At 46.8% G+C, this 27,247-nt stretch overlaps 4 protein-coding genes across 5 annotated transcripts; 1 reads left to right on the plus strand and 3 right to left on the minus strand.

Annotated features, from left to right (window-relative positions):
* The first annotated feature begins 3,293 nt into the window (after positions 1 to 3,293).
* psma1 (proteasome 20S subunit alpha 1) lies at positions 3,294 to 6,621 on the plus strand. Its single transcript, XM_037452239.2, has 10 exons — positions 3,294 to 3,426; positions 4,595 to 4,639; positions 4,734 to 4,835; positions 4,979 to 5,082; positions 5,169 to 5,257; positions 5,386 to 5,456; positions 5,558 to 5,687; positions 5,880 to 5,959; positions 6,145 to 6,249; positions 6,372 to 6,621. The coding sequence occupies exons 1-10, from the start codon at positions 3,424 to 3,426 to the stop codon at positions 6,435 to 6,437; spliced, it is 795 nt and encodes a 264-aa protein (XP_037308136.1). The 5' UTR covers positions 3,294 to 3,423; the 3' UTR covers positions 6,438 to 6,621.
* Positions 6,622 to 6,690: 69 nt separating this feature from the next.
* Positions 6,691 to 10,042, minus strand: ric3b (RIC3 acetylcholine receptor chaperone b). Its single transcript, XM_062563051.1, has 6 exons — positions 9,802 to 10,042; positions 8,911 to 9,128; positions 8,752 to 8,830; positions 8,549 to 8,642; positions 8,250 to 8,380; positions 6,691 to 8,134 (listed from the first exon to the last, which is right to left on the minus strand). Exons 1-6 carry the CDS (start codon positions 9,992 to 9,994, stop codon positions 7,482 to 7,484), a joined length of 1,368 nt encoding a protein of 455 aa, XP_062419035.1. The 5' UTR covers positions 9,995 to 10,042; the 3' UTR covers positions 6,691 to 7,481.
* Positions 10,043 to 10,952: 910 nt separating this feature from the next.
* LOC119196739 (rhombotin-1-like) lies at positions 10,953 to 18,551 on the minus strand. 2 transcript variants are annotated; one of them, XM_037452703.2, is made up of 5 exons: positions 18,216 to 18,551; positions 17,529 to 17,742; positions 12,925 to 13,050; positions 12,540 to 12,648; positions 10,953 to 11,399 (listed from the first exon to the last, which is right to left on the minus strand). In XM_037452703.2, exons 1-4 carry the CDS (start codon positions 18,235 to 18,237, stop codon positions 12,543 to 12,545), a joined length of 468 nt encoding a protein of 155 aa, XP_037308600.1. In that variant the 5' UTR covers positions 18,238 to 18,551; the 3' UTR covers positions 10,953 to 11,399; positions 12,540 to 12,542. The 2 variants fall into 2 exon arrangements, with proteins under 2 accessions (XP_037308600.1, XP_037308599.1); XM_037452702.2 differs by having other exon boundaries at positions 10,953 to 11,463.
* Positions 18,552 to 24,370: 5,819 nt separating this feature from the next.
* Positions 24,371 to 27,034, minus strand: rerglb (RERG/RAS-like b). The gene is made up of 5 exons (XM_037451766.2): positions 26,915 to 27,034; positions 26,243 to 26,299; positions 25,817 to 25,890; positions 25,268 to 25,416; positions 24,371 to 24,699 (listed from the first exon to the last, which is right to left on the minus strand). Exons 1-5 carry the CDS (start codon positions 26,964 to 26,966, stop codon positions 24,414 to 24,416), a joined length of 618 nt encoding a protein of 205 aa, XP_037307663.2. The 5' UTR covers positions 26,967 to 27,034; the 3' UTR covers positions 24,371 to 24,413.
* Between the last annotated feature and the right edge of the window lie 213 nt (positions 27,035 to 27,247).

A 27,247-nucleotide genomic window follows, 5' to 3' on the forward strand; every position in this document is an offset into this window, starting at 1 on the left:
ACCCGGGTGTCTGCAGCTAAGATTTAAATCACAATTATTAGATCATGAGAGGGTTAGAAGCCTTTTGGCTTTGCTACATGTTATTGAACTATGATGCATTTCTATTTTTCCCGGGTGTGAAAAGCCAAATAGTCTCTTTACCGAGAGGTAAATCCTCTCGGGCCTCTCAGGTCACGTAAGGGATTATTCACGACACCTTTTAATACTTACTGATCAACAAAGTGAGAGGTCGCATTTTGCATTTTGCGTATCGTACTAAGGTTTATCACGGTCATCATTTTAAACTTCAACCAGGACTCCTCGTGCTCCAGTGCACTGCCCCAAAACTCCCTGTAAAACTTCTAGTCAGCGAGCTGCTGTCAGATGCAATCAGAACATTAGAATGATGGATTCCGGTGCTGTTGACACTGATGTGGGTGCATTTCCTGGCATTCAAACAATAAAAATGATGGATAGAAGAAAAAAAACGTAATCGCTGTTAACATAATGACTGAAATTTGCTCCTTCCAGGACTGCATTTCCATCTCACAGTAAAGTACTCGATCACTTCTCACAGCAACCTCAGAACTGTCGTCTGGAATTTGAGTAACTCCGGGTTTGTGTTTATTTAACGTCTGCTGGCATCAGGTGGTTCAAAGTGAGCCGCCTTCTATTTGTGTGCTTTGTAAAAATAGAAAGAAATTCTGACACGTGTTGGCCGCGGTTCCCAGACGGAGCAAAGAGGCCATCCATCTACCTGCTGATATTATTAAGTGCCCCTTTCCCCCCCCCCCCCTCCCCCCGCCCAGTTAAAAAGCCTCTTCAGCCATTTGCCACTGAAGTGCTGCGTCGGCGCTTTCGTCGAAGTGACGCCAGCGAGCGGCGTCTCGCTCGGACGCGTCGATGCCAATGACGACACGCAGTGTTCACGAAATATATATGAAAAAGGGGGGGGGGGGGGGGGGGGGGGGCGGCTTTCCTCCGTAAGGCTGGTGACCCCAACCCGCCTTGTTATGGGAATGCCGCCTTTCCCGCCTATTTGCCCCCCCCGCCACATGTCAAGCTAATACAAACCGCTGACCTACTTTAACGCAAGAAGATACACCTTTACAACAGAATAGAATGTGTTGTATTATTTAGAAACGATGCACTGCTGACGCGTTGCTGTCATTCTGGAAAACGCGTGAAAAAGGTGAAAGAAGCCGAGTTCACCCGAAGAAACCAAGTCGCAAGCTGATCGACACGAGCTGGAAACCATGAATGGGTTGAGCAATGGAAGCGCTCACACTTAAAACACCTGCGCCTCCCTCTTCAAACACCCCCTCCACCCCCCTGCCCCCCCACCCCCCACCCTCCACCCACCTCCCTCCCTCCGTCACAGCGTGCCAGCGCAGAGTCCACAGTGTGTCTTGGACCCGTCGCACAGTGACTCAGGCTGCTCTCCATTTGAAAAATTAAACCGAGGGCCGTTTGGCAGAGCTAAATGAGGCCCACCGGGTGGGGGGGGGGGGGAAAGAAAAGAAAAAAAGAAAAAAAAAGCTGCTGAGCTCAGCACCGCTCCTACAATCTCAATCAGGAAGGAGGAGGTTGGCGCGCTGATGTAATGGCCGCCGTCGTGCTGCCGCTGCCTTGGCAGAGGAGGAGAGCTCGTCAGCACGGCCCTACTAATTCATCCACAACCCGCCCCACACCCCCCCCCCACAAGGGTACATCAGATTTCATTTAAAAAGCTAAAAAGCAAACACGGCTGTGGCAGAGGCATCGGTGAGAAGAGGAGGCTCCGATTTGAGAAGGAGGATAGCCTAGAGCACGTTCTAGGCTATCCTCGTTGGACGTGCCGTATTAATACATGTGGATTACATCATTTGTTCATTTATCAGGGGCTTTCCTGTCAGCATCTGTCCACCTGTGGAGCTCCTCTCCAAACATCAATGACCTTAACCGTTAAGTTTGAGAGTCTCCTTGAAGTGAACCTTAAGTATGATATTTCTGAATGATAAAGTTCCACGTAAAAAAAAAGAACCATCAAATGGTAAAACAGTAAAAATAATTTCTTCATCTTTTAGTCGTTCGTTTTTTGTTTATTATTTGACACTCAGTGCTTTAAAGTATACTAGCATGACCTTGATTATAACTATTTATAACCCTATATTTCATCATATATAGTATGCTTATTTCCTGTTATTAGAACATTATTCCAGTAAGATATTAAACTATAACAACTCATGCTGTTATATAAAAAATATATGGCTGGTCAAAGCATGGATTTTTTCATGTCTATAAGTCAATTTAGTGCTAAATTGTTTTCTGGACAGGGACAAACGCTGATAGAAACGTTTCAATGTACAGAAACATTGATTGTTATTGCATCATTTTGGTTCATGTTCTCAGTTGGTTGTCTGCAGAGGACAGACAGGTCTTGCGATCCAGTTTAAAGGTTGTCTCAGGTTCCCCCTTCTAGAAATGCTCATCGGATGAGAAGTATTGACTGAAATGCTCCGTGGCACTGAAATAACATGTGAATTATTAAAATGGGTGACATTTAGCTTTTTAGAGAAGCAAACAGCACATGAACTGGTTGCTTGTATGTATTTTTATTCCTGAATTCTTTAACTTTTTCGTCAAGTCAGAAAGAAGACATTACATCTCATTAGACTACAGATCTTTGAATTATAGATGCTAATTCTTATTTGTGCACCAGAAAGTTAACTGGCAACTGGTGCAGATGGTGCTTCTGCAGCTGCATCATTTTGTAAATCTACCAATGTAAATCTAACTGTGAAGTCAGGATTTTCATTAATTTGATCTCAGTTTGCGATTATTAAGATAGGGAGACGTGGAAATACATTTACATACAAGTATAAAAAAGTCACCTTTGTTGTCCGTTTCAGCAACAGAAATGTATGTTTCATGTCATTGTTCGCAACCAAAGGCGCACCAGTGTCTTCTTCTAATTTATTGCTGCCGCCTAGTGGCCATGCACAGTCAGTGCAGAATTCTTTTTTAAAAATGGAATTACTTAAACCCCCCATAATGTTCATAGAGTGCTTCATACTGATACAAATAACAAACCTCTTTTTAAATTGCTAAAAGCATTTACATTTCTAATGTGTTTACTATTTAATAATACGTCAATCATTTTACACAGAATCGAAATAGAATTGTGTGTGTTATTGTACTTTAATTCCGTTTTTGTATTTTTTATTCAAGATAAAAACATGAAAATGAAAAAAGAAAATGAATTATATAGATGTACAATCTTTTTTATCGTTGCATATATACCAAAATATCGTCATCAAATGTTTTTTTCTACTGACGGGCAACAACTTTACTCAATCGATCACTGATTTGCAATCGGTGCTCTTCTATTTTTCCTGACATTTCCTCGTCTAGGAAAATAAATCAAATTCGGATCACAGTACAGGAGGAGACGCTTTTCTAAAGATGGTATGTGTATATGATATTTCTATTAAGTTCATCAATATCACACAATACATACAAAATTGACACAGTAAAGTAGACTTCTCGTTGTTGTATTTATCAGGAAACGGGAATTATTTACTCACAACAAGCTAACGTTAGCTAATAGCTAACTTGTGAGTGCACTGTGAGTAAGCAAAACACCGTCAAGGGCTAACTAACATTTAGCCGCATCGATACCGTTGATACGTAAATAACGTTGTTCCCGAAAAAATCGGTTCGTGGCTAATATGTCTCGGATCATATCGTGTTGAACAACGTCTGATGCACAAACGGTTCATTTACATTTAATGCTGCACTGCCATTCCTGCGTCCTGATTAGTTAGCCGGGTAGAACGTTAGCAGGCTAAAGCACCGCAGCTAGCAGATGTTAGCCACCTCTTGCTGAGTTAGCTAGCATCAAACTCATGTGTCATGTCTTTTACTTTCGTTTTGCTTCCGGTCACCGCTTTTCGAGTTGCAAACTTACAACATATTTAGTGAGTCGAACGCATTAAACGCCAGTTATTGTTCACTATGTGAATATAACCTTTACCAACTTTCGCACTGTCTGCATTGAATCCAGCTAGCTAATGGCAGCTAGCATTCCCGCAGGACTATAACGTTAACTTAGCTAGCTAAGTTTAAGTGTCAACGTCCCCAGCGCCGTTAGCAAAGTATATTTAATTAATTAATTTACTTGATTAAAGAACCGTCCAAATTAGTAGCCACTAAATAGTGAGATATGTTCTACATTAAGCTACAAGCATAACATAAATCACAAAAATAAACGTATTAAAAGGCTTCTTAAAGCAAACGGGACATGGCGCTAGATGCCAGCCTTTAGATATAACGTTAGTTAGTTAAATGCTGACATATGAAACGCCAGCCAACTTTTATGTTTCAATCATCCGTTGTTGGCCAAGAGGCTGCACACAAAGCTGAGCTCATCAATGATTCAGTTGTGGCAGAAACGTAATACTCGAGTCCAACAAACGCAGAGGCTCCTGCGGTGGTTACTTGGGCGTCAGATAGTGCAGGAAGCGAGCCGGGCACGATGCAGGACAACTATGTAAGCTCAGCTCTTGTCTTTTCCTGTGACGATCTTCCTTTTTCCGATGTCGCTGTCAAATCACGGGTTGTTTTCTCTCTTTAGTTTCGCAATCAGTACGACAACGACGTGACGGTGTGGAGCCCGCAGGTGAGTCGTTTGCTTCAACCTGTCCCCAAGAAAAGTAAAGGTCTGCGTACCGCTGACAGGTAAACCCCAAAGCCTCTTGTTCCCCTCGGTGCAGGGCCGCATCCATCAGATCGAGTATGCCATGGAGGCAGTGAAGCAAGGCTCTGCAACTGTGGGACTCAAGTCCAAGTCCCACGCAGTCCTGGTTGCCCTGAAGGTACAGTCATTTAATGCCTGCCAATGCAGCATTACTCGTTTTTTTTTTACTTGAAAAGCCAAAGGTTTATATATAATGGAACAGTTAAATATATCCTAACGTATTAAGAGTGTAAGTCAGTTCATGCCGTCATGTCTCCACAGAGAGCCCAGTCTGAACTGGCTGCCCACCAGAAGAAGATCCTCCATGTTGACAACCACATCGGCATCTCCATTGCCGGACTCACTGCTGACGCCAGGCTGCTTTGGTGAGTCACGGCCGCCGTGTTGATCAGAATAGTTGGTTTTGTGTGTTTTTTGTTTTTTTAAGCCAAAGTTCTACTGTCTTCCACAGTAACTTCATGCGTCAGGAGTGCTTGGACTCGAGGTTTGTCTTCGACAGACCCCTCCCTGCGTCACGTCTCGTCTCCCTTATTGGCAGCAGTATCCTCACTAATCTCTCGAATCTCTATAATTGCAAGAAATATATTACCTCAGCGGTTACTTGTTTGTACACTTTGTGAAGTCAAATAATTAGGAACAGCACCAGTGATCTTTACCTAACCCTTCAGAAACCCAAATCCCCACACAGAGGTATGGAAGGAGGCCTTATGGTGTTGGACTCCTCATTGCTGGCTATGATGTAAGTTTTCGCTGCTTTTCTTAAGCGTGTCGGAAGTATTTCCCTTCTTGTCAAAGAGTCAAGTTTGTAACTTTTGTTTGTATATTTTAATTTGGCGCCAGGACATGGGACCTCACATCTTCCAGACCTGCCCGTCAGCCAACTACTTTGACTGCAAGGCGATGTCCATCGGAGCGCGCTCCCAGTCCGCACGCACCTACCTGGAGCGATGCATGGACAAGTTCTCCGATTGTAAGAGCCCACCTTCATGCAGATGGCATCTTTGCATCTTTATAGCACCTGTCCCAATTACAATAACACTAAATGAAATCACTCGTGAAATATTAATATTTTAATGTTGCATCTTGTTTCATACATGGATACCTGTCTTCCTCTTGGAAGTGCAAGTACACAAATGAATAAAGTGAATCGTTTTGCTCTCAGCTAATCTGAACGACCTGGTCCAGCACGGCCTCCGCGCTCTCAGAGAAACGCTCCCCGCCGAGCAGGACCTCACCACCAAGGTACGCCGCCCCACGGGTCCTTCCTGTGATCAGGACCGTTGGTCTGACAGCTGTGTGTGGGGGGGGGGGGTCAAGAGCGTGAAGCAGCGTTTCTACGATAAATATGGTTTTAGGAGGCCCAACCCCAGTCGGGTGCTCTCGTGATCGTGATGGCGTACTTTTTCTTTTCTTTCTCGTTCTTTCAGAATGTTTCCATCGGCATTGTGGGTAAGGACATGGAGTTCGTCATTTATGACGATGATGATGTCGCCCCGTTCCTGGAGGGGCTGGAAGAGAGGCCACAGAGAAAGGTACTTGAAAAGCTTTGTTTGAACGTTGGTTCTCCTCTGTGCGGGATTAGTGCTTTGTGTTTATTTGACACATTTTGGGTTGTTGTTTTGTGCACTAAACGGAACTTTGGTTTGTGCGTCAGGTCGCCCAGCCCGCCGACGAACCTGCCCCTGCTGGAGAGGTACCCGCTGAGCCCATGGAGCACTGAGGAGGAGCACTTCCTGTCATCTGGTGGGGGTCTGCTCAACCAGAGTAGAGGTCAGAGGGGGGAGAAGTTGTTATGTGCCACCCGTCAATCCAAAATATCCTGCGAACATCAACCAACGTGATGTTGCTTTTGTATGAGCAAAATGTATCATTATACAAGTAATAAACTCTTTTTTTGAATTGTGCAGCAGCTTCTCATTACAACAACAGGTCCCTTCTGAAGACCAGAACATTGAATGTGAAACTCACAGATGTAATTTAGTTCAGGATTTTAATCACTGACCTACATGCACATGTGCTTTTCTTTTAAAACAGTAAATAAATAGATTCAGATTATAAAAGTAAAAATCTTAATAATTTAGAACACAAAGCATAAAACATTGATAGATCTCTAATGAAATCACTTGGCTGGAATACAGACGTCTTTTTGTGCCGCTTTTATATCCGTCCAGTGAATTAAATGACCGAGTTGCAGGAAGTGGAACTGGTCAACGAGTCAAAAGGTGGAGGAGAGAACACATGCACGAACACATCTGGTCTTCTGGAGCTCCATCAGAAGGCCTGAGGACTGACTTTACGGGTGATAATTATGATACAATTTACTGTAAATATAATAAAAGACCACAAACACGTATCTCACATTGCCTGCGTAGCAGCTCTGTGGCTGCACATCGTCCCAGCCTTTAAAATAAAAACGTAAGAAAATGCCAAAAGACGTCACTAACGTACAGTGAAACACCAACTTCTAGCACTAGATGCAAATAATGTGAAATCAATTAAGAGGTTAATAATCTTGCAAAGACAAATAAGAAATGCTAAATAATAAATCCTGCTTGTGTTCACCTTTACGTTGAGTCTTCACCTGAAAGCATCTGCATGTTAAATAACACCTCATAGAGAGGCCCTCATTATTTCATGTGATAATGTATTGAGACAATAAAGGAAACCTTTTCCTCCGCTGACCAATAGAAGAAGACCATGTCAGTGCAACTAAAGTCTCGTCTTCACTTCAAGTATAAACGAGCCCAGCGGGAGGAGAGGATCCTCAGTGCGAGGCTTTCTTTGCCCTCCTCCTCTTGTTCCTCCGCCTGACGGCGCCGCAGGAGGAGGCTTCCGTCTCCGTCGCCTCCTCCTGCTCCGTCACACACGTCATCTTCAGCGTGAGCTCCAGCTCTTCCCCTGCTCGCTCCGGCCCCGCCTCCAGAGAGTCCCTCTCTTTGCTCGGGTCCTCTGCTCCATCAGCAGCGTCTCCTCCTCCTCCTCCTCCGTCCTCCGGGTCTGCTCCATCAGCAGCGTCTCCTCCTCCTCCTCCTCCGTCCTCCGGGTCTGCTCCATCAGCAGCGTCTCCTCCTCCTCCTCCTCCGTCCTCCGGGTCTGCTCCATCAGCAGCGTCTCCTCCTCCTCCGTCCTCCGGGTCTGCTCCATCAGCAGCGTCTCCTCCTCCGTCCTCCGGGTCTGCTCCATCGGCAGCGTCTCCTCCTCCTCCTCCGCCCTCTGGGTCTGCTCCATCAGCAGCGTCTCCTCCTCCTCCTCCTCCTCCGTCCTGCAGGTCTGCTCCATCGGCAGCGTCTCCTCCTCCGTCCTCCGGGGCTGCTCCATCAGCTGGTGTCCTGTCGGGCTGCGCCTGTGGGCCGTGGTGGCAGCAGCAGGGCGGATGTTCCCACGCCTGCTGAGGCTCCTCCGGGTAATCCGCGGCTTCTAAGAGACGTTTAATGAGAAATCCTTTCATCAACTTTGTAGAAGTTTATTCGACACTTCAAGGGCTCATCACAATCGTCACTTCCTGTTTGTTTGTTTTTTTAGCCCCGTGTACCTTCCCAGTCCTCCTGGTTCTTCTTCTCTGGTGCCATGTCCTCCACCAGCTTGCCCTCGTGCATCGCCCGAGTGATCTCCGTCAGCTGCTGGAGGAGGCTCTCCTCCTGGTCCGCCGTCACGCCCTTCACCCTGCAGCACAACATCTCATCTTCACACCTGCTAATCACAGCCTGCCATAGTGAATTAGACACTTAGAACTAATACCATTTGACACACAAACTATAATAAGTTATTTGGATGAAGTGGAGAAGCAAAATGTATTAAATGACTAATAAACAAACAAAGTCAGGTGCGCACCTGTCGGGGCTGTGGTTGACGTTGGAAACGATGTTCTCCATCACCAGCTCCGTCTCCCTCAGTTTGTCCTGCAGCTGAACCAGCTCAAAGTCCGCTGAGGACGCAACAAACAACGGAAAGAAGTGCCGATCGTTTAGAAGGTGTGGATGTTCCTCCAAGACGGAAGATGCTGGTTAACCAAACGCTAAAAGCAACAAGCTCACAGATCTTTCTCTTCTTGTTCTCTGAGCGAACCGAAGGGAACCTGCTCTCTGAAGGCTTGCTGTTCCCCTTTGATGTGATCTGACAGGGAGACAACGGGGTGAAAGCCCTCAAAGATCTCGTGTTCATACCGGCGCTCATATCTTCAGCGTGTGTCTCACCTTGAACAGGATGTAGAGGATGTAGAGTAAGATGCCGAAGCCGTACACGGGGATGATCTGTCCCGCCAGGTTGGACTTGCCCCCGGTTCCCGCCCCGGCCCCGCCCCCTTTGGCCCTGGCTGGGGCCTCGGGGCCTTTGGCTCTGGCGCCTGCGGCCCTCTGGCCTCGAGCCTCCGGAGCCGCCTGGCGTTGCATCATCGACGGGAAGCGACCTGAACCTGTCATGTGAGGAGGAGGAGGAGGAGGAAGAGGAGGAGGATTTATTGATGAGTGGGGAGAACATGACTCACTCACACATAGATAACAGCAGAGTGCAGAACATTCTGAAGTAGAATAGAAGTCTAATATATAACATCTTTGAGATGTATTAAAGATAAATAACTGTGTTGTTCTTTAAATTCCTGCAAACAAGATCTTAAGTGGACTTTTATTTCAATAGTCTGCGTGTATTTTAGTCCCTAACAACAAACCAAATGCAATGAATCTGTTCTTGTGTTAATATATAATAATGTTAGATTATTCTTCTTTATTCTTTCTACCTCTGCCTCAGATTATATTTCTCCTCAATAAATACATCAAAACAATTTGAATACAATACAATATTGCAGAACTGCGGTATTATGCAGAATTAATATTATCTTTGTGTACGTCACAAACTGATCGGACTTCTTATCAATTAAAACCGGTGTATTTGGCGCCCTCTTCTGGCGAGTAAATGCAACCGCTTGAAGACACACCGGTGATGCTCAATGTGCTTTAAATTACGAACTAAAATAATCAACTATAACATCAGCACTATAACCATCGATGGATCTAATCAATCATGAAGCTAAACCGTCCACGTGGAGAGCCGCCACGCATCGACCGGATTGAGGAGAAAAGGTGACGCACCCTCAGCAGCATCCTTCCTCCCGCCGGACAGCAGCATTTTGGGGAGCAGCAGCCCGACGCACAGCACGAGACACGTCGCGAGCGTCACCTTCTGGAAGGTTGACATCGCCATGGCGACGGGTTTGAAATGCGGTCCCGTTCGTGCGGAGGGGGAATCAACGCGGGGAGCGATACGCAGGAGGTCGCTTCTCATCCATCGGTCGAACTTCCTCGGTGCCTCGAGCACCGGAAGTGCGCTGCGGCCGCAGTGCCGGCGTCTCACCGCGCGGCGGCGCCAAAGCACCGCGTTCAATGCAGCGGACCGACCTCCTGATACAATGTTTACACTATCTATCAACTTCAGATCCTTTACTTAGTTTTTAGTGATTGCTTTGGCACCATCTTTATTTCGGCTGTTTAAAAAAAAATGAAAAAACACATATACAGTCTTGCAATCCAATTTATTTGCAAAGTAACTTCTACACTCTAAATAAAGAGCTCTTCCCACATTCATGTGCACAATATAAAACACTTTGCTACACGCTGTAAACAAAGCCTCTCTCAAACTCTCCCCCCATAATTGGCCTCAACGGTCGTTCACGCCAAAGATCAAACCCAAATCTTACTCATAGCGTTTGAGCCCTAATCGGTTGCAGGTGTTTTCACTGCTGCATTCTGGCTGCAGGTGATTCAAAGGCCTTTAGTTTTGAATGATGTCTCTCATTAAATATATAATGTCATTATAATACGTTGTTCTTCTTTTTCCCATCATTTGTCTGACCTTCTGACCTCCAGTTGAACTCTCAGCAGAAGCCTACATCCTCATTAGTTTTTTGGGGGGTTTCTTTTAAGCAGTCCCAAAAAACTTACTACACAATGGTATTTATTATGTTACATGGCCAATGCTCCTTTGCGCTTTAAGGTGTTTTGTGACATCAGACAGCTTCTTCGTGATGTCGAGGTTGATGGATGTGCAGCCACAGTGGTAACTAGTATTATTATTAATAGTTATACGTTTCTTCACCCAGTGCAACGCTTCATTTTTTTTGCATTCTAAGCCCTTCGACATTACAGAGAAATCATAACTATTGTTGTTATTTGGTGTCTAAAGGACTCTTCCTCGCTCACTCATTTTTCATCCACCTCAGAACGTAAATAATGAAAAAACCAAACAGATAAAATTCAGTTTATTTCGTCAATCAGAATGAAAACAAAACTTTGGCGGGTTTTTCGAGGCGTCGCTCAGTCCGGTCGAGTCCTCTGGAGAGGAGGAGGAGGAGGAGGAGGAGGACGAGGAGGAGGAGGAGGAGCAGGTCGATCCTCCTCAAACCGCGTTTGAAAAAAGGTCTCAGTCAGTTTTTCGCGGCCTCCGGATGCTCCGCGCCGCCGAGGTCGGTTCAGTTAGCCGACTCGTGTCCCGTGACGGGCGGCTCCCCCCCCCCCCCGCCTCCCCTTGTGTTTCCAGTTTCGGTGACCCGGATCTGACCAGGAATGTTTTCAGGAGAGTTTCCACGCTGCTCCGCGATAAAGAGCTCAATCGTGGCAAATGCGTCCCGTCGGCGTTCGCTCCGCGGCCCGAAACCGGGACTCTGCTGCTGTCGGTCTCCAAGTGCAACGTCCTGCTCGGCGCCGAGAGAGAAGAAGAACGTGTGAAGAACCGCCCCCAGCAGCACCCAGAAGATGCTGTGGATCCCATCATGAATAAACGGTTTTGTGAGCAAAGACAAAGTAACACAGCATTAAAACAGTATCAGTGTCTCTGCTGCGCTTTAAATGTATTTGATAACTTAATGCTGTTGTTTTTTTGACAACTTTGAATGTTTCATCCAATGAGACAACCAGATTAAATCAAGATAATAACTTACATCAAAATCCCCCCAAAACTGGACCTCTTACTAAAAAAGGCTGGTCTACTGACCCAGAAGTACATTTAGAACTACACACAGTTATCTGCGTCATTACCATTACAAGGTAAACACCTGTGTGTGTGTGGGTGGGGGGGGCGCCCCAGAATGCACCTGTGAAAACACCTGTAGCCGGGGGAGAATTTGTTGAGCTGCATATTGTGAGTCTCTCAGGACTTCGGGTGTGTGACCTTTAGAAACTTAGCAGATGGGATTCAGAGACGCTTTGATGCTTTTTAAAGATGTCAGATGTCTTTTGTTTCGTATGTTTTAGTTAAAGTCAATTTCAACCTGAAGGGAAACTCCCAGAGAGCATCGCGTGTCCTGTGCGGCGGCGTGTTTTGCGAGCTGTAGTTGCGGTTGCCATGGCAGCGAGAGGTCTGCTGAGGCCGAAGCGAACCCCCACCCCCCCCCCCCCCCCCCGAAACGCTCACAACTGCGGACCTTGTGTCGCTCTCAGGCTGGTCTTCTGGTCGCAGCTTTAGAAGAGGCCTTTAGACACGTTCCAACTCGTGGCCTCTGACGAGAAGCAGCTGTTTAAGGAAAACGAGCCTCAAAGGGAAGAAACTCCTGTGAAGCTTCACCTTTCAGGACGGAGGATGAAAAAAAAAAGACCCCATCTGAACTGCACAAGTCCACGTGTTAAATGTGGTGCTCTTTGCAGAAGAAGTCCGTGCTAGTCCGTGTTATATGAGACGCTTTTTAAAGTACCTGCTGTTCAACCCTCAGACTCCAAGAATCAGTCCTGGACCTCGAGGAGGACACGCTTCAGCTTATCTTGAGATGTCTCCCCGTCGGTGCTATCTGAGATGAGCTCACTCGTGCATCGGATATCTGGCCCAAGCGGAGTCTCACCTCTTACTGCGGCTGCCGCTGCGCGCTGCCGTCCAGGTGGCCTCCTTCGTAGTCCAGCTGGCACAGGATCATGTTGTTCTTCAGGAAAAACTTGTCTCCCACGCAAAACCTGCAGGGAGAATATAAAAATATGGATCTGGGTCTCGGCTGTTTGCTCCCGGAGGAGCATTTCGGGGCGTTTTTTTTTCCGCACTGCTGTGAGAATTAATCCCGCATGATTGCTGGCTGACTAACAATCCCAGTAATGTACAGAGTTTTTAACCCCCTCGTGGGTTGAGTGTAACGCGCAGGTCATGTGCTCATAATGACCGGTGAGCTCACCTCCTCGCAGATAAGTCAACTGAATTTGATCTCCCCCCCCGGCTAATTGCTCCCCTAATCTTACCTCTGGCGGCAGAGCTGACAGGCGAAGCAGTCTAAATGGTAGACGTTGTCTCTGGCTCTCATCACCATCTCAAAGGCAGGGATCAGCTTACTGCAGGCTGCACAGGTCCCCGTCACCCCGAAGAGCCTGCGGAGGAGGGGGGGGGGGGGGGGGGGGCGCGACAAGCAGACCTTTAGTCTGGACGCACTGGAGACACATTTCAGCCGAGGGAGCGAAGAGGGGGAAAGGAAGGACGGAAAGGACAGAAGGAGGGAAGACGAGCTGGAAGGAGTCTCGGATGCGGAGGGACGACGGTTTTTAAAGCGAATTCCCCGCAGTTTATTATTCGCAGGTTTATTGCCGCCGCAGCGCTTCCATCGTACCGTATGGATTTTGTGCGTAATTAAGAGCAGCCAGGCGGGAGGGTGAACATTCCCATTGCCCCCCCCCCCCCTCCACCTTGGTTGAAAATCCTGAGTGGGAGAAATTTTCTGCCTTCTAGAGCCCAACATGCAAAGCGGCTTCGGGGAGGCAGTTAGGTGTCCGTTAAATGCCGGTGTTAAGCAGGCTTTATCACGTTCGCCATCTTAATTTGCATTTAAACACAATGTAGGGCCTTTGGTCGTAAACCAAAGTATTTAAATGATCCCCGCGGGGAGCGGGGAAGCGGAGGATTCATCACGGGAGGCGTTTTTTCACCCGACTCCACAGACGTCAACGTCACTGTGAATAGACGAAGCCAGAGGGATTCACCTTCTGGAGATCAGGGATGTCCCCGCCGAATGGTTTTTTTTAGTTTACACCCCAGAACACAAAGGGGTTTTTTCCTAAAGGGATTAGAGCAGGAAACGGGCTGTGAATGGATGGACTGTGCTAATGTAAATATCACACGATTCGTTAAAGAACAGAATGTAAAGAAACTGTTTCTTCACATAAATCAGACGCATCCAGGGACTGATCATCACATACAGTTTGATAACAAAGCTTCTCAAAGTCTGTCCTCCAGCATCATGATCGATTTCGACCCAGATTCAGTTATTCAGGAACTTCTTAATAGGGTTTCATAATTCATATATTCCTAAAAACTCAAAACTCACTGATGTGAAAATGTAAATTTCTATTAAAATGTACCACAATGTTTTTTATGCCTCATACGACTTTTGAGGTCAGGGTTAGGGTTAGGGTTAGTCTATTATGCTTTTTTCAAACTAACAGTTATTCCGTCACTGTTGTCTCTAAATACCGTGCGACTCGTGTTGTCTCTAAATACCGTGCGACTTGTGTTGTCTCTAAATACCGTGCGACTTGTGTTGTCTCTAAATACCGTGCGACTCGTGTTGTCTCTAAATACCGTGCGACTCGTGTTGTCTCTAAATACCGTGCGACTCGTGTTGTCTCTAAATACCGTGCGACTCGTGTTGTCTCTAAATACCGTGCGACTCGTGTTGTCTCTAAATACCGTGCGACTTGTGTTGTCTCTAAATACCGTGCGACTTGTGTTGTCTCTAAATACCGTGCGACTTGTGTTGTCTCTAAATACCGTGCGACTTGTGTTGTCTCTAAATACCGTGAGACTTGTGTTCTCTCTAAATACCGTGCGACTCGTGTTGTCTCTAAATACCGTGCGACTTGTGTTGTCTCTAAATACCGTGCGACTTGTGTTGTCTCTAAATACCGTGCGACTTGTGTTGTCTCTAAATACCGTGCGACTTGTGTTGTCTCTAAATACCGTGCGACTCGTGTTGTCTCTAAATACCGTGCGACTTGTGTTGTCTCTAAATACCGTGCGACTTGTGTTGTCTCTAAATACCGTGCGACTTGTGTTGTCTCTAAATACCGTGCGACTTGTGTTGTCTCTAAATACCGTGCGACTCGTGCTGTCTCTAAATACCGTGCGACTCGTGTTGTCTCTAAATACCGTGCGACTCGTGTTGTCTCTAAATACCGTGCGACTCGTGTTGTCTCTAAATACCGTGCGACTCGTGTTGTCTCTAAATACCGTGCGACTCGTGTTGTCTCTAAATACCGTGCGACTCGTGTTGTCTCTAAATACCGTGCGACTCGTGTTGTCTCTAAATACCGTGCGACTCGTGTTGTCTCTAAATACCGTGCGACTCGTGTTGTCTCTAAATACCGTGCGACTCGTGTTGTCTCTAAATACCGTGCGACTCGTGTTGTCTCTAAATACCGTGCGACTCGTGTTGTCTCTAAATACCGTGCGACTCGTGTTGTCTCTAAATACCGTGCGACTCGTGTTGTCTCTAAATACCGTGTGACTCGTGTTGTCTCTAAATACCGTGTGACTCGTGTTGTCTCTAAATACTGTGCAACTTGTGTTGTCTCTAAATACCGTGCGACTCGTGTTGTCTCTAAATACCGTGCGACTCGTGTTGTCTCTAAATACCGTGAGACTCGTGTTGTCTCTAAATACCGTGCGACTCGTGTTGTCTCTAAATACCGTGCGACTCGTGTTGTCTCTAAATACCGTGTGACTCGTGTTGTCTCTAAATACTGTGTGACTTGTGTTGTCTCTAAATACTGTGCGACTTGTGTTGTCTCTAAATACTGTGAGACTTGTGTTGTCTCTAAATACCGTGTGACTCGTGTTGTCTCTAAATACCGTGCGACTCGTGTTGTCTCTAAATACCGTGCGACTCGTGTTGTCTCTAAATACCGTGTGACTCGTGTTGTCTCTAAATACTGTGTGACTTGTGTTGTCTCTAAATACTGTGCGACTTGTGTTGTCTCTAAATACTGTGAGACTTGTGTTGTCTCTAAATACTGTGAGACTCGTGTTGTCTCTAAATACCGTGCGACTCGTGTTGTCTCTAAATACCGTGTGACTCGTGTTGTCTCTAAATACCGTGCGACCAGCAGCAGATTTCTTCACCTCTCGTTCACCTCGAAAAGAACCGACCCGCGGCTCCCTGAGAGCAGAAACCCAGGTTCTGTGTTGCTTCAGAGGCCGGGTTGGATAAAAAGAGGCGGTTTGGTGAGCTACAGCTACGTGCGAGTGTCTCCCAGAGCTTCACACGACAAAAGAAAGAAAGAAAGAAAAAGAAAGAAACACCATCAAACGAGTGACCAACGCGGGGACAAAAGCGAGTCCTAATTAACCGAATGTTCTGATCTAACGAGCTCGAGTCCTGAGCGGGCACCTGGTGGGGTTTTCTCTTTTTTTTTCCTTCCTCCTTAACGAGGCAACGGAGCTCAATGCTAATTCTCTACTAATGGTCCAATTAAAAGGAATCACATGGTTTTAATCCCGCTCTTCAAAGGCTTTGGGTCTGCACCCTCACAATGATGAGGAAAACAGGAGGCAATCTAGCCAATTTAACTGTCAAAAGGGGTTTTGGTCTCTTAAGTGCAGCGCAGCTAATGAGAGACTTAGCTCCAACCAAATCCAGCTGGATTGTACATGAGACTAACACATGAGTTCAGCAATGTGGCCGAGATATCAGGAGTTCTCCTGCTGACCTGACACCACGCGTCGTTGTTCCTGGCAAGAAAATGGAGGCTGTGTAGCTCTCAGAGGGGCCGTTTGAGTCGGGGGGGGGGGGGGGGTTCGGGTCAGTTTTAAGAAGTGATTCGCGTATTCAAAGCATACTTGTTCATAAATGCGCCGCGTGGCGATCCAAGGGCGCCGGAGGTCGAGTTCATTCAGGGCCGCTCGGACAATCTGCAAACAGTTCTCCTTATCTGAAGATAACACTTGTTGGCTGTGATAAGCCTCGTTGCATGGCAGAGACTTCAGGTACAAACGTTGTTATTAATCGCTTTCCTGCAAAGAGGAGTTAACCAATACCTCTAAAGATGACGCTAGAGCAAAGAGACGGGTTAGCTTAGCATAACCCTTAGCTGCAAAACAACGTGAGATTCTAGGAGATACGGATCCAGGACAAAACACGAAACCGACTCCATTTGTTCCGTTGGTTTGCTAAGCTACGCTAAGTTTCCTGAATTATCGTTCAAATCCTTACGATAAATCTTTCCAACTGACTCTTAGCAAGATGTCAAACGAGTATGTTTTTCATAAGGTTGAGCTCGTCCCTCAGGGAACATGTGGAGGATTTTGTCGATTTTGTTGCAGAACGCAGATCCCGCGAAGAGCTCGTCGCATGGGTAAGCATCGTTTTATGGTCCCGAAAAAAATTGAAACTAAAGACGTTTATTGCACAGCGTGGAAAAACTCTAAATAGACTCAAGTAGCTCATCCGTATACCGGAATGAGTTGAACAGGCTTTGACTTGTTTTCTTAGTGTCTGTCAGAAATATGACACACCTGCGTGGTTAAGTCTGGGAGCTAAACTAAAGGATGGTGCTTTACACCAAACCTTCTGGAAATCTGCTTTGTTATATTCGTACATTTTGCAGACAATATCACCACATCTGTCCTGCTGTTGTTAATGGAGGCCCTCACGGCGGTTATTGCTTCTTCTCCCACAGTGAAGCTTTTTTATCCAGAGTGGAGCTACAGCCTCAGCTTGCATGGGGATGATTAACATCCTGCAAGCTCTGTGTTCCACCTTTTGCTGGTCTGACTCCCTTTGCGAGCTGCGCGTGATGCTCCCCGGGGGGCGGCGGTGTTGGCCCCGAGTCCAGACGCACCTGTGCAAGTTGCTTACCTCAGGTAGTCCCTGCGGCAGAGGATGAGGTTGGCCCGGGTGTAGAGGCTGGAGCCCACCCGGCCCAGGCGGCAGTCGCAGCAGGCGCACTTGAGGCAGTCCTCGTGCCAGTACCTGTCCAAGGCCTGCAGCATGAAGCGGTCCCGGATCCTCCCGTTGCAGCCGGCGCAGCCCCTCGGCTTCTCCCTGGACTGGAGGGACACGAGGGACACGCCTGGCAGGGGACAACGGGGGGGGGGGGGGGGCGGACAAGAGGGACGGGGGGCGTCAGAGAGACGGACCTGGTCCCCACAACTGATGTCATGTGATGAAATAATGAAAAGGCTGCTACAGATAAGAGAGCGGTCACGTTTACTCTTAAATGTCATGATGAGTATCAGTAAATCATGAATATAAAAAACGAGTTGGCTCATAATGCATGAATGTGATCCTATAATAATGCGGATAACGTTCTGTTCCTGCAGTAATACAACAGGGTCTTTCAGGGGAGGAGTCAACTTCATTAATCATCATTAAAGTACTTTTTAAGTTTCACATTCAAATCGGTTCCAAATGCATTTCCTGCTGCACAGTTGCACACAATCTTCCTAAAATACCCTCCTGCTGTCCTTACATACCTAGAAAGGGGAAATACACGATCGGATCGGAGTAACGAGAGACGACGATCTTATTCATCTGTGTACTCACTCTCCTCCTTGTCCAGCACCATCCTCTTTCGGAGCCCGAAACAACGATCCAACAACAGCAGCGGGACCACTCGAGATCGAAAAGAAGAAGAAGAAGAAGAACCCGAAAAACACGGACTCTCAAACTTCGGCTGCGCACCTCATCGGCGGAGGGAACCCGATCGGACCCGAGTCCTCCGCAGAAACAGAATGACGAGACCCGCCGCGTCTCCGGAGAAAGACACGCGCAAACATGTATGTGTACATATAAATATAAATATACACACTGCGAGGAGGGTCTTATCTCAGCTGGTGTCAGTGCCCGAGCATTTCTGCATCTGCAGTCTCCCTCTCTCTCTCTCTCTCTCGCGCGCGCGCTCTCTCTCGCTCCCCCCCCCCTCTCTCTCTCTCTCTCTCGCTCTAATTATATAAAGTCATTATGCTCAGATCTGATCGTTCCCGCCCCCTCCCTCTCTGAATCAATTATTCAATAGAGTGTCACACACCAGGACGGGCCTGAGGTGTTTTAGAATGAGCTTATTCAAGGACACCAATTACCTGCAGGGCGGCTTCCCGGCGGTGTGCGCGCGACACATATTCAGCTTAAACCTGTTCACTTGTGTCATTTTTATGGGACAAAAGCGATAGAAGCTTAGCTGCTGGAACGAACTCAATCTGCAGCTGGGTGGCAGATCAATCGGATCAATAGTATTGAGGCCTGTGCGGAGCCGGTGGCCGGTAGGGGGCGGGGCCTACAGGTGTGTGGACGCCACACCTGCCGCGTACTCTTTTTAGGTAACGGTTTATATATATTTATATATGTACTGTAATTAAAAGGTTGTTTCATACTGTCATCTTTCACATCGTCTTCTAACCAAAATGTTTGTAAATGACCTTTGACAAACAGGAAGTGTTATTGTCTTTAGTCACCTGACTCTCGTGGTTGGTGACACTTCGGCATTAACGATGAGGTCATCGGTCTGAAGCGATGAAGCGACTTGGATTTCTGGACACTCAGGAAAGCCCTCGTTGTCTCTTTTGGACTTCCATCATTCTGGTCCCACCATAAAATGTATGAAAAACAACAAGATTTGTGTATTTCTAGTACATTTACTCAGGGACTGTACTTTTCATTTTATTTTGAGGAAGCCTGTGCTTTGAGTGTTTCCATTCTCCTACTTTGTACTTACAGGCACAAATACTTACTACTTACTTTTCAGATTCATTAACAATTCTGGGACATTCTGCACAAAACCTGTGTTACTTAAAGTTTATTTTGGTACTTTTGAACTTTCATTGAATGCAGAACTTTTAATGAACAGAATATTTTTGGGTGGTCTGTTACTTCTGCTGTAATAAAAGAGCTATTATAAGACCAGGCTTCTGCCAACGCTGTCTACCAGCCCTATGATACCAGTCCTGAATATTAAAACACTGCAGACTGCAGTCATGAAGTTCAATAATAGACCTACCACAGACCACCAAGGCCTTGTGGTATTAATAGAATATTACACGAACAGCACAAAATCTAAATAGCCGAGGTACTGGGAAGTCACAGACCTGCTGTACCTCACTATTTCGAGGATTTAGCAATCAAAATACCACAAAGTATGTTAAGGTCATTATGTAAAGTTAATCTTGAGCAACACAGACACATCATTAGTCCCCGCGGATGGATTATTGGAACGCTATAGCGATTTTCATTGGGTTTGTGTGGTGGTGGTGGGGGGGTTTGGGGGGGGGGGGGGGGGGGCTTTCAAGGCCGGTCCATAAACAACACTGCAGCCTGCTTTCCAAACAGATCACCGGGGCCTAAATCCTCCTCATTAGACGCCGTGGCATAAACAACTGTTCTAACATGGCCCCTGGAACAGGTCACACTAATTAACCAGCACCATCGACCCACAATTCCCTCATTATCCGCCCTCGCATCTGATCGCACAGAGGCCGTCAGGACGGCTAACGATCAACCGACTAATTAATCAGTTGATGAGGTGCAAGTGAAGCTCCGGGTTCTCTCTTCATTAGCGAGACACATGGGAGCTAATTAGTTCAATTATTAACGCGTCTAATTAAAGCGTTTCTCTGGGTGGTGGCGGCTGAAGCCTCGTCCCTCGGCGCCGCGGTTTTCGACCCCTCTTGTCCTCTTTCGCTTTTGACGTCCCTGAACCCCGATGCATTTTCTGGCCTCTGCCTAAACACTACAGGCTATTCAAAGGGCCGGACCCCATTAGGCTAATTGCACTAAGAGCAGTCTGTGGCTGACATTAAAGGTGCGCCGTGGTTTGGGTTCTAATTAGCAGTCTGGGAGGATAGGAAGCCTTTTCTTTCCCTTTTTTTTCCTCTTCTTTGAGCCATCTGCTGCGGTTTGCCATCGTGTCCTCTGTGAGAAGAGCAGAGACAAATTTAGGCCGTTTTTGTGTGTGTGTGTGTGTGTGTGTGTGTGCAAAGGCTGTTTGTCAGATTTAATGCCACACAGCACATTTCATACGGTAACAGCTGACTTTAGGTGAGGGAGGCTTTATGGTTGTGTACATTAAACCACAGAGCTTCTGCTACTAGACACACTGGAAAGAGAACAACTGCGTTGTTAAGACCATTTTCTACCGTCTATGCTGCCTTTACTTTTCCATCATTTTTACATGTTTGAAATGCATGATTTATTTAGCTTGCCTTATCTTTATTTCTGACATCAAAACCCCCAAAATATGGTTGCCCCCAGGTTAAAGGGATAAAACATATGTTAATCCCAGCTAAACAAGCGTAAATAAATACAAAGATGCGAAGCTTATTAAAAATTCTGGATTCTGTTTGAGTACAAAGTCATACTTGATGCATAGTAAATATAATAATAACATAACAGTGTAACAAGTAACAATGTAACAAGGTAACGGAACGACGCAGCGCGAAACTGCACGAACACAACTAACCACGGTACAACATCACATGTGACCGAATGGGTCTCTCTCAGTTCAACGCGTCTCCACAACGTCGTGAAGGAACCAGAGAAACAGCAGCAAAACGCAGTGGATTCGGACACTTTTCACACCTCGATGACAGCGTCCCCCCGAGGGGGAGAGATCTGATTGTGACGGAGCTCCAGCGGAACCACCAGGGAGAACATCGCTGGGATCCCACGGCTGGCTGGGAAAAATCTGGGGAGGAAAAACAAAAGTGTTGACATGTTATTTGGTTACGATAAAACAGAACTTTTGCCTGTTCTGGGGTAAGCTACTGCGAGGGCCAAAGTCACGATGTCGCTTCCCGTCTTACCTCTGTTTCAGTAGCTTTTCATTCAGCACGTCACGCTAAAGACTAAACCTCCAGGAAATGAATGCATGTCAATGCAATGTAATGTAATGTAACATCGAGCTCTTCATCAGGTTCGCTTCTTTGGGCAGAGCAGACCAAACCCCCAAGCCCACAGAGCCTGCACCCAGGGCACAGGCAGCGGGACATCTCATGTCGTGAGGCAGGAGGCCGCAGGACGCTGAGAAGAACACGTGAAAACGCACGAAAGGGATCACACGCGGCTTTAAAACCAATGTTTAATAAAACCAGGTGGAAGTCAACCGAAGGACATTCTATGCTCCTTTTAACAGAGGACGCATCGCATTTTTGCGGGCAGTGGTCGTCACATGTTCGGGGGTGGGGGGGGGGGGGGGTTAGGGGGGACCAGCTTGTCAGATGCAGCATATTTTATACATCCAGCAAGCAATCATTGTGTGCACTCATGCAGCATGGCACACAGTGCACGGGCCAAAGTCCCCTCAAGCAAATCATGAGGGCTGGTGTTCAAATGATGGTTTCCTTGAGGCCATAAGAGGAAAACACGTGTTCAAAGAGAATCATTTCCCTGTGTATCCTTTTTTTTTTTTTTTAATTAGAAGCAAACTGTTATTCTATCACAAATTGTCTCCGCGTGTGTGAAGGAAGCGTCTTAAACTACTCCCTCCCTCCCTCTCCCTCCCTCTCTCTCCCTCTCTCTCTCTCATTTTGCAGTGGCGGAAACGTCGAGCCGCGGATCCATTTCCACCCGGTGGAAGCCGTCCAACCCCCCCCCCCCCCCCCCCCCCCCCCACCCGTCGGTGTGACTAAGCTGCGGAGGGTCAGATTGGAGCGAGGATGTGCTCACCAGCTGTGAGATTAAGGGGAGCTGATCGATGGCCTCTGTGATTGGCCCTCGCCGGCGTCACAGCGTGCATCCAATCCCCTTCGCTCCGGATGGTTCTCCCTCCGTCCGGCCAAAACCAATTCTGCCTCCACGAAGAGAGAGGGAGGGGGGGGGGGGGCGAATAAGATCACTGACCTGAAGCTGCGAGGCCACGCTTGCAGGTTCTGTCCCGCCTTCTTTCCTCTGACCAGAATGAGACAAACAGGGGGGGCAGGGGGCAGTTTTTAAACTTCCCTCGTTTTATTCGCCACGTATTTTCCAGAGGTCGTTAGAAGTCAGCAGCGTTTCTCTCTCCACAAATGAGCTGTCGGTCAAACTCAGCAGGGGGGCGGGGGGGGGGCGATGTGATGTCTTTTTTCCCCTCAGACCTTGGGTAAGGTCTCTGTTTCGGTGTAGATCTTAAACCGCTGCTGCTGCTCCTTCCAGCCACAGAGCTCCTCTAGCCGCCGCAGCTGCAAATGTAAAATGCATGACTTCCCCTGTGGGGGCAAAGGAATTGTCTTTCATGAACTTTATAGAGAGTGGAAAGGAATCTCAGGGGTCATTAGTTCAAAAGCTAAAAACATAAAGAGCTCTAAAAATGCACTCTTTGTTACTTTAAGCTGCACATCCAACAATGTTTAAATGTGGCAACTGTGACTGAGGAAAGCGCTTCATCCACTGATTCCAAACAGCTTCCGAGAGGACTCCGGTGGAGATGATGATGATGATGATGATGAGCACGAGGAGGCTGCAGTGCTTCCTGTCTGCTTTTTACCTGAAGGAACATCCCCCACTTGAAGTGTGAAGGAGGCACCGAGCAATCAGGAGATTGGATCAGAATCACAAAACGGAGGAAACCAGCAGGAGCTGCAGGGTTTCATGTCGGTGGGATTTGTTCTGATCAGAATGGAATCGATTTGGAAATGCGTACAAGAGTTTGTAGATATTCACCAAAGATCAAAGGCGACTGGCACCTAATATTATGAACAACTGAATGCTGACCTCCAAAAGAAGTCTCTTTACTGTTACACCCACGTCAGTTTAAAGCATATATACAGAATATATACAGTGTTTGTTTATTTGTTGTGTAATTGTTTTGTCACTGACCTTTTAACAAAAGGGCCCATAGATTATTAGAGGTCACTGAACATTACATGTAAATGATTACAAAAATGTTTGTTTTTTTTCTGCTTGCTGTCATTTGTCTGATAACCTGAATTGATCCGGTGTGTAATGGCTCCGATTTAAATTAACAGGAGATCATTGAAGATGTTAAAAACCAGTGTATTATTGTGTTTTGCGCTGCCACCTAGTGGACACTTCAGGATCCCTTCTTTGGCTTCAGGGGCCAGACTGGGGGGGGGGGGGGGGGGTTAAATAAAGGTGAGTGTCTCACTTCTCACTCCACATCGGCTATTTTTAGTAACCACGCGCAGGAATTTCTTCTCTCCTGAAGTGATGGTGGTCATTTAATTAAAGTTCCGCTCGGAGTGAAACAGCATCTTGTTAAGCTAAGTTTGACTTTAATTTCCTCTTGAGCAGCCGGTGTTTTTACAAAAGAAACTTTCAACCAGATGTTTCCTTTTTTCAGGGATTGGCAGTTTATTTTTTCCTTTGCAGGATTGTGGTGACATAACAGGATTTATTAAACTGAATGGGTTTATGCCCTTATTTGGTATCAGATGGGGTTTTTCATACAGTTTCAAACAGTCAAGATTTCTAGAGCAATTTCTTATCTTTTACAAACTACTATTCACACAATATATCAGACAAAATGAAACATTGTACACGGAAATGTGTTTAAATGATATCTTGGTAATATAAGAGACAGAGAGAAGAGTTTATTACAATCTATAGTGAACAATAAAAAATACTATTGGAAGCAATGAGAAAATAACATTTAAATGCATTAAAACTCTTTTTCACTCCCAAAACCTTTTAGGGAGACATTTCTTCTCACATCACACACTTGTGTGACCAGCATCTGTGACCCTTCACCTCGCCCCCCCCCCGGTGTGAACGTTTGAAATGACACAGCTTCCAGGAGGGCGACCTCCGACCCCCTCACACCGACTTCCTCCTCTTGCCGAACACGTTGTTGATGAGCTTGGCCATGGACTTGGAGCCGCTGTAGCGCCTCCGGTCGGCCCGGTGCTTCAGGTGCTCCATCACCTGGCGGATGAGTCGGGCGAAGAGGCCGGCGATGTCCTGGTCGCTCTCGGCGGCGGAGACCTCCTGGAAGTGGCAGCGGCTCTCCCGAGCGAGGCGGCGGCCCTCGTCCTCGGACACCTGCCGGGCGTGACACAGGTCCCGCTTGTTCCCCAGCAGACAGACGGGGACCCCCACCTCGCTGAGGGAAGGTGGTTTATTACCTTTGACCTTTTTAGGGTCAGTCCGGAGGAGCCGAAAACTCACTTTGTTTTGCAGTCGATTTTACGGGAAAATGTATGAAATGATGCACAAAATGACTTAAGTTTTTTAATTCAATGGCACAATGCACTCATAAAAAGTATTCTTTAATGCATTATATAATAGATACTTAATGTATATAGAATTATATATTATACTATATATTATTTTATATGGTGCATGATTGTATTTCCTTTTTAACGTCTTATACATTTATTTTCTCAAATGCACTTAAAGTCAACATATGTATTTACAATTTCTGCCACTTTATACTTATTTACATATTTTTATTTTTCATAAAGACACAATTGACCCGCTCCCCATGTAAAATATGTGTACATTTATAAAAATGAGGTTCTTCTTCATCAGTTGCAACACTAAACATATCAGAAATTATAATCCAGACATATTAAAAAGTTGACGCAGCCTTGCAGGGTTGGACCCTCTGTACTTGATCTAATAATAGAAACAACAGTCGTGATGGACCGACCCTCTCGCAGGCCCCTCACCCTTTGCAGGGGTCCACGCGCGCCTCCCGAATCCGCCGCAGGACGTCCTCGGCCTCGGCGAAGGAGCGGCGGTCGCTGATGTTGTAAACGACCACGAAGCCGTCCGCCCAAACCACCGGCTCCTCCGCGATGCACCGGGCCTCCGAGCTCTGTGGGACAGCACAGGCTTCGGTTGGGACTGGGTTTTCACGGGACGGGTCGAAGAAAACGGGCCTTTCGCGATGGGTCTCTGAGGAGTTATCATAAATCTTATGAAGGAGACGCGAGGGGCCTGACGAGCACCAGTCAGGTCACTGTAAACTCTCACATTTCTCTTCATTAAACGCCGTAGTTGCTTTATACGGTTGGAAATGGGAGAGCTTCTTGGCCAGCAGGTCCTCTCCCAACACTGATGATTTATGTGTTTGGTTCAAACTTATGTTGCCAGAACGAGAAGTGATGATGCTCTTAAGTGAAACTAAATGCTGGAGGGAAGACAAGGGAACAACTCCAATTTTCAAGCATTTCTAAGATGAACGTATTCGGTTCCAGTTCGGTGACGTGTGGTACCTGAGAGCAGGGGTCAAAGACCTCCAGATTCAGCTGCCTGCCATCGATCGACATCCTTTTGTGGTAAAGGGAATCTGTAACGAGGATTAGAAATCATTACATTCCAGGATTCATTTATGGTACAAGTCTCAAGCGACTCAATTGGGTCTTCAACCATGTTAATGAAAACTTCTGATAATATGTAAATATTTGTATTCAAAGCCTCTCCTACTGCCCCCTGGTGGCAACAAAAGAAGTACCTGCCTGTTTAACCAGATTCCTCTGCGAGGAACCATGAAGCAGGAACAGATGTGTAGAATACATTTATGGATTTACTATCGTTTTACTCTCCCATTTGCAATCATTTTAAATGACGCTGCGTATAAACCCCGGCTGGTTTTAACGCTGCGGCCGTGGCGTCTGGAGAGGAAACGTGGAAACACTTACTGGCGTTGGAGGCATATTCACCGATGAAGCGCCTGGTCAGGAAGCGCACCAGGACGGCTGGAGGAAGCACCAGAAAAGGAAAAACACGTGAATCACAGCCTCATTGCATTCCTATTGCACATGGGGGGGGGGGGGGGGGTCAAGTGAGCCTCATTCGCAGCACGTTGCCAGCGGGCCCCCGTGTGGCTCTGCTGTGCAGCAGGACACACAAAGAGAAAAAAAGAGCATCCAGTCCGTATTCACCAGCACCTTTGACCCCCCCCATCCTCGGCCTCACCGGCATTTGGTTTGACCTCTGCAGATGACAACATGAATTGAACAGACAGTGGCGAGGGAGAGCCTCGGCGTACATTGCGTGCTCGAACCCCTCCGACCTCAAAACTCAGGCGTCTGACGGATGTAATTAAAACAGAAAAGTCCTGTTTTCCAAAATCTAAATAACAGCATTTAAAAACTTATCAAAGAAAAAGTCATTCCAAACAGGAACAGCATTAAAACAACTGCCTTTAATCGCAATTTACTTGTTTTTATATTTTCCATAAATAATCTTAATATACATAGATGGCTAACTGGTAATGTATGAAGCAACCCTAAAAAACCTGACTTTTTGTTATTTTGAGCCAAAAACTTGTTAAAGTTGATAAAAACGTACAAATCACCTGCAGCACTCACCTGACTTGCCGGCGCCGCGGCTTCCCAGCAGGGCGAGCTTGATGTCGTTCATGCCTGTTGTCTGCGTGGCGTCTGCGATGCCTGCAGTCCAGGCTGGACGGGAGGACGCCCCCCCCCCCCCTCCCTCGCCCCCACTCAGAAGGGCTGTTTAACTTGAGTTTTTTTGAAAGCTGGAGAGGATGGAAAACAAGCGTCCTCCTCTTTTCCCTCCCTCTGTGTGTCTCTCTCTCTCTCTCCTGTGTTTCTCCCCCCCCTCTGGACCCACATATCTCCCCCCCCCCCCCCCTTCCGACCAAGATGTTTCTCAAAGGCTCGCGGGCCGACTGAGTCTAA

Source organism: Pungitius pungitius, chromosome 6, assembly GCF_949316345.1.
Source record: "Pungitius pungitius chromosome 6, fPunPun2.1, whole genome shotgun sequence".
NCBI lineage: Eukaryota > Metazoa > Chordata > Actinopteri > Perciformes > Gasterosteidae > Pungitius > Pungitius pungitius.

What these genes read in the sequence shown, in the direction of transcription:
- LOC119196739 (XM_037452703.2), bottom strand. Translation starts at nt 18,237, where the DNA reads ATGGTGCTGGACAAGGAGGAGA. An exon ending in GGTGCTGGACAAGGAGGAGA is followed by an intron (nt 17,743 to 18,215) that starts GTGAGTACACAG and finishes GTCCCCTGCCAG; the next exon opens with GCGTGTCCCTCGTGTCCCTC. An exon ending in TGCCGCAGGGACTACCTGAG is followed by an intron (nt 13,051 to 17,528) that starts GTAAGCAACTTG and finishes CCTCCTCCGCAG; the next exon opens with GCTCTTCGGGGTGACGGGGA.
- psma1 (XM_037452239.2), top strand. An exon ending in CAGTCCTGGTTGCCCTGAAG is followed by an intron (nt 4,836 to 4,978) that starts GTACAGTCATTT and finishes ATGTCTCCACAG; the next exon opens with AGAGCCCAGTCTGAACTGGC. An exon ending in AAGAGAGGCCACAGAGAAAG is followed by an intron (nt 6,250 to 6,371) that starts GTACTTGAAAAG and finishes TTTGTGCGTCAG; the next exon opens with GTCGCCCAGCCCGCCGACGA.
- rerglb (XM_037451766.2), bottom strand. Translation starts at nt 26,966, where the DNA reads ATGAACGACATCAAGCTCGCCCTGCTGGGAAGCCGCGGCGCCGGCAAG. An exon ending in TGAATATGCCTCCAACGCCA is followed by an intron (nt 25,891 to 26,242) that starts GTAAGTGTTTCC and finishes TCCTCGTTACAG; the next exon opens with ATTCCCTTTACCACAAAAGG. An exon ending in CGCGTGGACCCCTGCAAAGG is followed by an intron (nt 24,700 to 25,267) that starts GTGAGGGGCCTG and finishes ACCTTCCCTCAG; the next exon opens with CGAGGTGGGGGTCCCCGTCT.
- ric3b (XM_062563051.1), bottom strand. Translation starts at nt 9,994, where the DNA reads ATGAGAAGCGACCTCCTGCGTATCGCTCCCCGCGTTGATTCCCCCTCC. An exon ending in TCCTCTACATCCTGTTCAAG is followed by an intron (nt 8,831 to 8,910) that starts GTGAGACACACG and finishes TCTCCCTGTCAG; the next exon opens with ATCACATCAAAGGGGAACAG. An exon ending in GAACAAGAAGAGAAAGATCT is followed by an intron (nt 8,643 to 8,751) that starts GTGAGCTTGTTG and finishes TTGCGTCCTCAG; the next exon opens with CGGACTTTGAGCTGGTTCAG.